General features: G+C 44.7%; 1 protein-coding gene across 1 annotated transcript; it reads left to right on the forward strand.

The window, feature by feature from the left end:
- Positions 1–11,179: 11,179 nt before the first annotated feature.
- On the forward strand, positions 11,180–11,793 carry LOC124261172 (perlucin-like). Its single transcript, XM_046695503.1, has one exon. The coding sequence runs from the start codon at positions 11,222–11,224 to the stop codon at positions 11,714–11,716; it is 495 nt and encodes a 164-aa protein (XP_046551459.1). The 5' UTR covers positions 11,180–11,221; the 3' UTR covers positions 11,717–11,793.
- The last annotated feature ends 755 nt before the right edge of the window (positions 11,794–12,548 follow it).

Raw genomic sequence — 12,548 nt, forward strand, 5'->3', positions numbered from 1 at the left:
TATGTCCCGTGTCGCCAGATGATGGAAGACAGCGTCGTGATCAAAACCCCTCAGCACCTACGCTACGGCTTGGGATTGCGTCAGGGAACCACGGATACCATTGAATCTATTTAGCGGATGGCGTGGGGCGTCTTGTGCCATTCCAGAGTGGGAAGGCCATGCGTGACACTTCATTATCGTCCCGTCGCCTGGGTACGTACTGAGACTCAACATGGTAGGCCACCAGTGTATCCAGATACCACAGCGGCAGCGGTTTAGATTGGACAGCAGCGAGGAGGCAGCTTAACCGTGTACCGAGGGGCATTCATCAGCGAGGGAGAGGTTTGGTAACATCTTGGGAAACTTGGGGCGTTCAGCACTCTCCATCCCTCAAGGCGGTGGGAAAATCGAAGCTCTCAAATCAGGCGTCAAGATGTTGCGGGATTGGTGCAAGATATCAGTTCGGGACACGAAGTGTGGGGGACAGTTTGAAACATCATGGAAAACAAGCCTTACTTCGACACCTTGCGAGCAGCACCCACCACCAGGATCACCGGCTTCGCAAACGAAAGCGGAAACAGTCCGTGGGATCACCAGAAGCGTAAACCCTTGTTTTGAGAGAAAGCGTCATTTGGCTTCAAGTCGTTGGACAGTGCAGGCGTATCAGCATGAGTGCATTCGATGTCCCCGATACGGAATGGGTGTCTCAAAGATCAGGCACAAGAAGTTGTATGTGGATATATCCCCATGGAGACCCTCAGAGGATATTCCTTCTCCTCTGTCATCCTCATGGACACAACCTGGATACAGCTTGAAGAATCCTACTCACCCGAGTATGCCAAGTTTTATCAGCGTCGCGAGGTCGTTTCGAACATGGCCTATACAGATGGCCCAGTGTCCATATGACATGGCCATGGCTGGCTATTTCTATCATGGACGAGGTGATAGTGTGATCTGTTATTGTTGCGTACCTGAAGAAAATTCATCGATGGGAAGCCACAGACCAACCCTGGCGAGAACACCTGAAGCATGCGAAGTCCCTTGTGAATACTTGTGCCTGTTTTGTCCTGAGGAGGAAATCAATGACAACTACAGACAACTGGTGGCCAAAGGAGAAGAAGAAGAATGCAAAGAGAAAGCAACGTGCTTTGAACACAGTACACCACCAGCAACCACCTGTAGTTGTTGGGGATTGAGATATCCCTGATCGAAGGCAGCATAAAGGGTCGTCCAGATGAAGAGGGTTCAGTTCAACACCAGACACCGAACGGTCCAAGGCGTGTTGTGCAGACCTGTGGTGCAGACCTGGCGGTCCAGATCAGCTGTCAAGATGATGCGCCGAGATGCCTGTGAATGCTCCAAGGCCCAACTGGATCTCTTTCTGTGCCTGCCCAATGGTGACGTCCGTCCAAGAAGGTCAGTGGATTCGATGCAGCCCTCTGGCACCTTGCCGGTTCGCGGGCCCCTCAATTTAACATTGCTAACCCTGTCAATGCCTACATCGATTTGAGCCAGTGTTACCTCCGCATCTGCCTCAAAATCAAGAATACAGATGGTACGAATGCAGTTCATGATGGCGATCACACTCGCCGTGTCCACGGTGAACAACATGATGCATTCCCTCTTTCGTGAAGTGCGTGTACAAGTGGGACACAACCAGCTGGAAATTACTCCTTCCATGGGTACCTATCCCTACCGAGCCTATTTGGAAACGTTGCTGAGTTATGGGAAGGCAGCCAAAGGGACCCATCTCCAGTGTCCAGGATGGTACACCGATGAAGCTGGAAAAATGGATCACTTTAATGCTGGCCCGAATGCTTAGCGCGGACTTGTCGCCGCGACAAAGGGGCCATTCTACCCACCGAGGCGATGGAACTGACAGGGCGTCTCCACTGTGACCCTGTTTCTCCAAGACCGGTACCTGGTGGATGGAGTCCCCATGAAACTAGAACTGATTAAGCTGGCCAGTGATTTCTACTTGATGAGTGCTGGAGGCGTCGGGTGTCGAATTTGAACTGACCAAAGCCGAGTTTTACGTGCGCCAAGTCAACATTGATCCTGCCATGCGGGAACAACACGTGAAACACATGTCACCAGGAGTCACGGCCAAATATCCTTTGACCGAGTCAAGTCACAGCCCGCGACATTTCAGGAGGAGGGCGATTTCCACAAAGATCAACTGATTGGAGGCCAACTGCCCAAACGAGTGGTGTTGGGATTGGTGGACAATGATGCTTTACCGGCAGCAAGGAAAAGAACCCTTACCATTTCAAGCACAACAACGTGACCAGTCTCAAGCTGAAACTCAATGGGCAGAAGTGCATGGCACCGAAATCAAAAGCGACTTTCAGGACAACAGTGCCTCGCTCAAACAGTTGTACATGAACCTGTTCACATAACGGGACACCTGTGGCAAGAACATCCCTGCAACCTCACCCTGGACGAATTCAGGAACGGATTCACTGTGTGGGTGGTGGATCTGGCGGCGGATCTGGAGGCGCAGATGAAGGGTATAACTACCCACGACAGGCGGGCAGGTTGGGACTTGAACTTCAGTTTGCAGAACCCTACCGCGCCCGTCCTCGTCTCTACTGCGAGGAATCTGGCGTTTTGGAAATTATTCGGTTCATAGCGCTCTGATGGTCTAAGGATGGACGGCTGACGACAGTGGCGGCGACCAGGCACTTGAGCGCCCTACGACACAACAGGATCCCCTGCTGCGACCCTCTACCAAGGTACCTTTGCCGAGATCACTTTGCCACCACCGTGCTGTGTGAACAGCAGGAGGACATTATCTAAAGCCTACATTGTCAACACGGACCCCAGCCATCTCCCAGGACAACACTGGGTGTGCGTGTATCGTCCAGTACCAGGTGCCATGGACTACTTTGACAGCTATGGACTTCATCCCTATCAACAGCATCCAGACTTTCGAAATGTCACTGACCTTGGCGGATGGCTCCAACAACGGTGGAATGGTCAATCACTTCAACCCTGGTTCAGTGCCTCTTGTGGAATGTACTGTTTGTATGTACTGGCTCATCGTGCCCGTGGATGGTCTTTGGCGAAGTGATGGAACAGTTTGATCCCCTCGATACCCTCGTCAATGAAGAGCGTGTAAGGCGTTGGTTTCAACCCATGCGCCTGACAGACAACTGGCGGCTGACCATGATCACACCTGCCAAAGGACACAACCTTATCGTTCTGATGTGATGATGTTACAGTTCTGATGTTACAGTTCTAATGTTACAGTTCATACCGTTTGTAAACAAAAGATCAGGGACGCCCTAATCCTGTCTCTTTGTCAAAGTGTTCTTGTTAGCGGGGGAAATAAAACGTTTGAAAAATGTCAACCTAATGTTGTTATTATTATTGTTGTTGGCATTGAAACGAACCTTTCTTTTGAGAGAGATGGATGGCCCTGAAAAGGGCCGTTTTTTCCGAGTGTACTTCACTCCAGGGACCACAGTGGGGTCATACATTGGCGAGGGATGGATGGTCATCTTTGTCTTGACGGGGCACTTGCTCCCATGGGTCAAGCGCCGGATGTACGTGTCCTTCAAGACAGTGCCACAGTATACACATTGGAAGGTACCACGATAGTCATCAGTCCCATTAGCGTAAACAGGCAGGCAGCCATGACATCGTTGGCACTGCCATGCCGGTAAGGAGGGTGGCGATGGTGCCTCCAAGGGTATCAGCTCTAACTCCCAGTTCTCCATTCTGTCCATTGTAACACTGCTTCGGTCATTCCGCTCATCCTATATAGTGAGAGCTCACGATCATGACGTCAGCGGTGCCACGTCATGACCCTCACGCGCGACCATGACGTCACCGGGACTACGTCATTACCCTCACGCGCGACCATGACGTCATCGATACCACGTCATCGATACCACGTCATCGACGACACGTCATCGCTGTCTGGTCGCCCATATATAAACTCCAGCATGGGTCAGTGAGAGCTATCTTCATGCAACATGAATACAAGAAAAGTAGAAGTCATGCGACCGACGCCTTACAGGAAAAATTGTGGTAGGCAGCAATGCCTACGATGCAGCCCTACCTTACAAGGGAAGACTGACATCAAAAGGGAAGAGACAGAAGCAGCGGCAGCCCCACCATCCACGGCAGTACCACCTCCGCCACCGGCATGGCAATGTCTACCACCCAATTGGAAGTTCATTATATGCCAAACGTGTTGGAAAGCCTTGCCGTCCAACCAATTCGATGTCACCCCAGGTGCACCGTACTACGTGTGTATCTACTGCGGGGGCGGCGTCCGCAAAGGGGCTAACCATCTCCACGACGAAGTCTGCCCCGGGAAATTTATTTTCCGGGGCCTCGACCTGCTCTGTCTATGTACCATCGCCACCACAAAGTGAGGTCTCACCTCCCCGTCCATACCATCAACGGCCCTTTTCAGGGCCACCCACCTGGCTCGAAAGAATGCTCCATCCAATGTTGTTTTAACCACACACACACACACTAACACTTGTCTAGCCACGCCATCGTGTCCGCCTCACCCCCTCTCTCCCTCCTTCCCTCTCCTTTTCCTCTCCTTCCCTTCCCTTCCCTCTCCGTCCCGTCCCGTCCGCCGCTCGTCCGTTCCGCCATCTTGAAAGGCGTCTACGCTCGCGAGATCCCGCGAGAATCCACGAGATCTCACGCGATCCCACCGGATGGGACGCCATCTTGAACTGCGTCCGTCATCTTGGCCCGGAGGTGACGTCATCGTCATGTGCGCGCACCCACCGGAACCGGTCGTGACGTCATCGCGATGCGTGCGCGCCACGGAACCGGAAGCACCGGAACCGGAACACGGTGATCTCCCTGATGGCGGCGCATCCGGTCACCGTGGGTCGCCATCTTGATCCAAGATGGCGGCGCCCAGGGGGACCGGATGTGCCGCCATCTTGAAAAAGGCGCCAGGGAGACGTTGTTCACTACTAACGGTGTTAGAACCTACACCAAAACGTCGCTCTCGCTCTCAAGGAAGGAGAACAATATATGGGTGAACAAGCAAGCGATGCTTGATAACGGTGTTAGAACCTACACCGAAACGTCGCTCTCGCTGTAATAAAGAAGTTGTTCATCCATATATAGTTATCCTTCCTTCTTGATGGTTGATACTCTTGAATCCCAGGCTGAAATAAATAATGAACAAATCTGTTGAAACACACAGGATTAGTTTGACAATCGCAGGGCGACACAGTGGTTGAACCATGTATTAGCAGCGATACTGTATAGGCCTCTGAACCATTTCTATAATCCAACTCGACCTTAAAAGGAGAGTCCACGATATAGACTGTATCAAGTCTGTGAGTGACTATCAAATAGTGGTAATATAAGGTGGTTGGTAAACATGAGCACATCTGTCTAAACCCGTGGCCCTCGTCACAAACACATTCCAAGAAAAGTAAATTTTTCAGACAAAAAGCACAAAGTAACAGAACTTAACCTTTTGAATGTCGGTACGAGTTTATATATCATACATCACAAACAGCTCATGTATCCTCAGTACCATATAGAGCCTATATATCATATACCATATAGATCTTATATAACATATAGAGCTTAAATACAACATATCACATATAGGTTCTATACCATATATCACATAGAGCTTATGTATCATATACCATATAGGGCTTATGTATCATATATCATATATAGCTTACATACCATATATAGCTTACATATCATATATACCATATAGAGCTTATATATACCATATAGCATATAGAGCTTAAATACCATACATCACATAGAGCTTATTTAACATATACCATATAGAGCTTATAAACCATACATGATATATAGCTTATATACCACATATCACATGGAGCTTATGTATCATATACTACTTAGAGCTTATATACCACATATCACATGGAGCTTATGTATCATATATCATAAAGAGCTTATAAACCATACATGATATATAGCTTATATACCACATATCACATGGAGCTTATTTAACATATACCATATAGAGCTTATAAACCATACATGATATATAGCTTATATACCACATATCACATGGAGCTTATGTATCATATACCATATAGAGCTTATAAACCATACATGATATATAGCTTATATACCACATATCACATGGAGCTTATGTATCATATACCATATAGAGCTTATATATACCATACATGATATATAGCTTATATACCACATATCACATGGAGCTTATGTATCATATACCATATAGAGCTTATATATACCATACATGATATATAGCTTATATACCACATATCACATGGAGCTTATGTATCATATACCATATAGAGCTTATAAACCATACATGATATATAGCTTATATACCACATATCACATGGAGCTTATATACCACATATCACATGGAGCTTATGTATCATATACAGTACAACCAGAAACTATTGAGAATTTAAAGATTGTAATTTTTTTTTAATTTCACTCATTATTCAAGTTTTAAATGTGAATATTAGCAGAACATAACTCCAGATTGAAAGACTGGTGAACAGTTAGTATTTTGTCAAGTCACCATGGGCAGCAATGCAGGCTTCAATGCGGCGGGGCATACTACTGATCAAAGAATTTAGAAAGTCGAGGTCCATGCTGACCCAATATCGGACCACCTCTTCTTTGATTTCAGCAATATTTGTCTGATTTTTCTTATTGACACTTTCTTTCATAAGTCCCCAAACATTTTCTATTGGATTTAGGTCAGGGCTATAGCTTAGCCAATCTAATAATGTCATATTTTGGGTCCGAAACCAGGCCTGTGAATGCTTGGAACGTTGTTTTGGGTCGTTGTCCTGCTGGAAAATCCCAAAATTTCCATAGAACACATGAGCAGATGGAAGTAAATGTCCCTCGAAAATATATGTGTACCGCTCACTAATCATATTCCCTTCAAATACACAGAGGGGCGTTGCCCCTAACACAGATATGCCACCCCACAGGTTAAATTTCGGACTGTACTTCGGGCGCTAATACAAAGGTTTTTCATTTTGTTTGGTCCAGAATTTCAGTGTATTAGGAAATAGCCACACAGAACTTTCATCTGAGAAAATGACATTGTCCCAGTTAAAATTTCTATGCTGTAAGCACCAGTTCAACCTTCGATCCTTTTGTTCAGGTTTCATGATCGGTGATGGAATTCCTCGACCTTTCTGCCAACCCATTGCATGCAGCTCAGTTCTAATTGTCTCCTTACAGACAGCCACAGTTCCTCTATCAATCATATCCAGCCTTAAGTTTTCTAAACTCCTTAAGTTTGTTTTTAGAAACAAGAATACCAAGCTGCCTCCTGTCACCGACAGTCAATTTTCTGGGCCTACCTGCGCCTCCCTGGTGCTCAGTGCCGTATCAATTTGCAATATTTTTCAAAACACGATAAACAGTGGACAAAGAGATGCCTGTTCTACTTTAAATCACTTTAGCTGATCTGATGTCCTTGTTATAATACTCTAAAATCAACTTCCTCTTCTCTAAATCATCCATACTGAGGATCACTGAATATGTCGTCTGCTAGCAAGTCAACAAAGGGGGATAACTCTTCACAAACTAATGAAAAAGGATTAACGGAGTTGTCTCTCTTGAATGAAACCAAGCACTTGATAACTGGTCAAGGTTGTTTATACTAGAAATCCAATTAAACATATTCCTAAAATTCTCAATAATTTCTGGTCATACTATATCACCGTTATCAGCACCAGTATCTAACCTTGTCAATCCATCTTTATTCACAGTACTGGAGAGGCCGTAGGCCTATAGTACATTTTACATACAGTAGCAGAGGGTGCAATATAAATGAATATATAGTTAATAATATCACATCTGTAATGCAGAGGATCTCATATTCATGGCATGGTAGATATACATTGCAAGGTATTTTGTGGCTGTTTGAATTTGGGATGCCATGAGGGTATAGAATGTCTATTCGGGTGTTCAAGTAGAAATATTTCTTTATGTATTCTTGTCTGATATTTGCATACAATGGACAAACAAGCAAGAAATGATATTCATCTTCTACCTCCTGATAAGTACAATATTTACACATCGTTTTTCCCGTGGTATCCCTAAATGCCTACCTTTTTCGATTTCTAATCCCGTGATTGGCTACTCCATGGTGATGACCTAGGGTCAGATTATGACGGACTACTTTCCTTATTACAATTCATTGATAAGTTACTCGAGTATTTATACAATAAAACACAATTAAAATATATATAACACGAATCTAGTTATTTTCTAATTCCTTTTATTAAAACTTTTGATTCTAGTCATGGATTGAAAATGGCTCGAAAAGTGATAGTCAGTGATACCCGTGTAAACAATTATGTGAACATCGCCGTTAGAGATAAGGGCTGAGATTCCCTTCGAAAATTCAAAATGTACAACATGGGCAATTGTACTGGAGAGATGCGACAAGTGTCATGTGTCGTCTTACAAGAATATCCGACAGGATAACTTTAGTCCACTGTGAGATCAATTTGCCTGGTGGTTTCTCTGATCACGCAGATGACATTTTTCACTGAAACACACGATGATTCTTTCGATAAAGATCCACTTCCAGCTCCGAGCTACTATGTGATTCATGACAATCAGGGTTCATGAGTGCAAGTTGCGACACACGTCTGTTGTGCCCTTAACCTACAATGGTCTTAAGTGCACAGAAATCACGTCCTTTCGATTCGAACATGCTCAATGAACGGTTGATCAATGTTCAACATAAGTCATTGCTTAAGATATTCCTCCGACGCATGATAATGCAAAGTTCATGTCTTGATAACATACATAATGTAATGAACTCACATTTCATACGGACAACTCCGTAAATTCCGTAACATTCCAAGTGGCAGTTTCTGGCTCGGGAAAACGGGAAGGCTGTGGCGAAGAAGAGTAGATTCTAGTCCCCCATTGATAGTGAACGTAACCTCAGCAATGTCACATTCAAGCACACGGTTTACACCTAATTACACACACTCAATAGTTTTGGCTCCGGTCGATGGGAGAACATTGAACGTACACAAGTACAGATCACCAATTTGCAGAGATGTCCAAAACAATCTTCCGATGACGACAACCACCAAACGATAACGATGACGTCACACGCTCAAATATTTTATGCTCGCAAGAACATCATCGTTTTAGAGGGTTTAATTAATTTTCTGTGATTAGTTTGCATTATCACCATTGCCTTGGTGACGCGAAAAGGTGGTAGAAACTTTTTTGTGGCGGTCACCTTGGGGATGAGTTGTGATTAGGAAGGCATGTGACGTCACTCATTCATAAACGTTGTGTTGTGTATTACTGCGCAGCTACGATGAGAAAATATGAAATTTGAATCTATTCGACTATAAAATGGTGCGATTTTATGGTGTGTAAGAAACAGATTACTGTACTTGTGTCTGTCAGATACCATTTATCTTACAATCTGTTGTTTCAAAAATACGTTTTGAAACAACTCGTTGTAAGATAAATGGTATCTGACAGACACACATTTAGTAATCTCTATTTATCAGGCGATAATGTACACTTTTTGCATGACGTCACACTGTATTGACGTCACTACGCCATTCTCGTTTGCCCCCTCGTTATCAACCGTACCCTTGGTAACCGACGTCACCATGCATGTCAGTTGTCATCGCCTCGTACAGCCTCCAACAGTAAACTACACCGCAGCACACCGTTTCTTGGTTTGCAGTTGCTTCACTCGGCTAACATCACTGGTGGAAACATTACGTTTATATTTTTCGACGGATAAAATGTCTCAGCTCGACTCACAATTAAACAGCGACACGGCAACGTTGGCAATATTTACCAGTCGAGGTAAACTTAGACTCAGTATTATTCGTTACGCTGCTATACTGAGTCTAACAAAACCTTGTGGAAGGTCGCGTCAGGTAACCCTTGAGCGACCTATGACCGTCCAATCAAACGCGAGACGACCGAACGGATTTAACCAATGAGACAACGGCTACTATTTAGGGTTCAGCGGGACTTACAAAGGGATTTTCTCTTCCCCGGTCGCCAACACAGATCGCACAACAAATGAAAACCCGCATAAAACACAGATATATGACCTGCAGAATATACGCTTTTGGGTTCCGTTGACTTGGTTATCATTAGCTAATATTTCCGCAAGCTGACATCCTTGAATACTGACAAAGCGATGGTACGGAAAATAGCATTCGAAATCGTTCGGGTACAAAACTTTTTCGAGGTAAAAGTTCAAAAGGTATGTGCGAATGTCAACTTTCGCGATTTGGTAAACTGTGTTCTGATTGTTCAATTGAAAAGGTTACCTGACGCGACCTTCCACAAGGTTTTGTTAGACTCAGTATAGCAGTGTAACGAATAATACTGAGCCTAAGCTTACTTAGACTGCAATGTTTACATTCCCACAATGCATCCGCTGAATGTCGCGTGACAAGTCAGCTTCATCTGGATGTACTGATCTAAACTTACGTTGATAGAAGAAATGTGACGTTCATATTGCTGGGGCGGATACAGCTTTTCGAGAAAGGGGGGGTGCACACTATTGAGAAATGGGGGGGTGCACACTTCATTTTCACCCCAGTTTCAATGGTCATTTAACAAACTTTCAGCACAAAAGGAGGGGTGCGCACCCCTGCACCCCCCCTCTGGACCCGCCTATGTATTGCCCCATATGGTAATAACGTAGGGGTGCAGACACGTCAATAGAACAGCAAATCAGTTAGCCCTAAGTTAGGATTGTTAACTTAGGTTACCGACACCGTCGTTTTTCTGACCTTCGGGGGAGAACAGAGTGAGAACAGTTTGGTTAAATGTCGATACTGTACCAAGTTTGATGCTGATATTATTCAGACGGTGTAGCCTTGGGCAAAGTGTCGACATGGGTTGACATGACCTGACGCAGATTGTCCCACCTGTCACATCTCAGGTAGAAAGTCTGGAACTATGACGCAACAATCGTTACTTTTTGAAAATAACAATTGCATATTCAGCAGAAATGTTTTATAGATAATGTCCTCCATTGAACATACGTTTCGGTTATACGTGTCTAGTTACAATGGAAACGTTGCTTAGTTCACTGAGTTTATAAGACTTTTTGAGCGGGTTTAACAACAGGTGCTGAACTGCACCTCTCTAAAGTGGTCCAGGAATGCGATAAGATACGTTTATAAACTGACGAGCAAACTTTATCTTGTCACTTGATTGTTCACAGACCATCAACTCTCAGAGTCTTGCGCTAAGCACCATGTTCCTTCTGAAAGTGCTGGTCTTCTTGTGTACGGTGCTTGGGGCCGTCGTCGGAGAATGTCCGTCTGGCTATTTACGGCATGACGAATCATGTTATGCACTTATTCTCATCAAGGCAAGCTGGGCAGAGGCTGCTGTGTATTGCCAAGCTGTGGGCGCTCACCTGGCGTATGTGGAAACAGCAGCAGAACAGACCTTCCTCGAGGGCTTGCTGGGCAGATCTTCATCCAGTCTGAGCACTGGGTACGTGTGGCTGGGGGCCATTGAATACCTCGTGAGGGGGGAGTGGCAGTGGGGATTCAAGGGAGGAAAGGTTGGTCAGACGTGGTGGAATCCGGGGTCACCAGAGTACATTAGCAACAATGGCGAACGACAGGCATGTCTGACCTTGACCCGAAGTCTCGGCTTCAAGTGGAACGACGAATTCTGTGATTTGCGTCACAATTTCATATGTGAGACAGATGCTGTTGAATCTGGAAGTCTTGTCGGATAACTGTTCGTCAGAGGTGACATTCAATGTCGTGCCATGTATGGACTTTATTTATTCGAGATTAAATTAGATTAAATAGATTAAGCGATGTATAATTGATTACGTTTGACATATTTATAGTCAAGAGATTTACATGTAACTGATTCACCTTCTTACACATTGTGAATGTAGGCTGGTAAACCGGGTGGGCGGCTGAGGTACCGTGTGATACCCCGTGTGATACCCCGTGTGAAACCCTGTGTGATACCCTGTGCATGGGTGTTCGAAACCCCTGAACCCCGCATTGGCTCCACCAACGCAAACAAAAATCTTCAACGTGGTCTTAAGCTATTTTCAAAGGGGGGTTCGAACCCCCTGAACCCCCTGAATCATACGAAAATTTTAATCGCGAGAAAGGAAGTGAGACATCATCAGAGTTGCGAAGATTATAGTTACATTTAGATGCTACGTCCCCAGGAACAAGATCAATAAGGTACGATGGTGCCATATTATTCTGTATTTTGTAAAAAAGGCGAAGTTTACGCTTTCTCCTACGTTCTGCTAAAGATTCCCAACCAGTTTCATAATACAGATGTTCATGATGAATATATTTAGGTAAACCTGTTACAATTCTTGCTGCTTCTAATTGCAGTTGTTCTAATTTATTTGCTTGATATTTAGCACATCCATCCCATACTTCACACGCATATTCAAATGGGGTCTTATGAACATTACGTAAATTCTATTCAATACAGAGCGCGGTAATAAAAAATTGAGTTTACGTAGAGAAGATATCATTTTTGAAGTTATTTTTACAATATTATCAATATGGTCAGACCATTTACAATCTTTCTAA

Source organism: Haliotis rubra, unplaced genomic scaffold (assembly GCF_003918875.1).
Source record: "Haliotis rubra isolate DU_JTF1 unplaced genomic scaffold, ASM391887v1 Scf79, whole genome shotgun sequence".
Lineage (NCBI taxonomy): Eukaryota > Metazoa > Mollusca > Gastropoda > Lepetellida > Haliotidae > Haliotis > Haliotis rubra.

Bases quoted from the DNA above. Each gene is read 5' to 3' on its own strand.
- LOC124261172 (XM_046695503.1), top strand. From the start codon at position 11,222: ATGTTCCTTCTGAAAGTGCTGGTCTTCTTGTGTACGGTGCTTGGGGCC.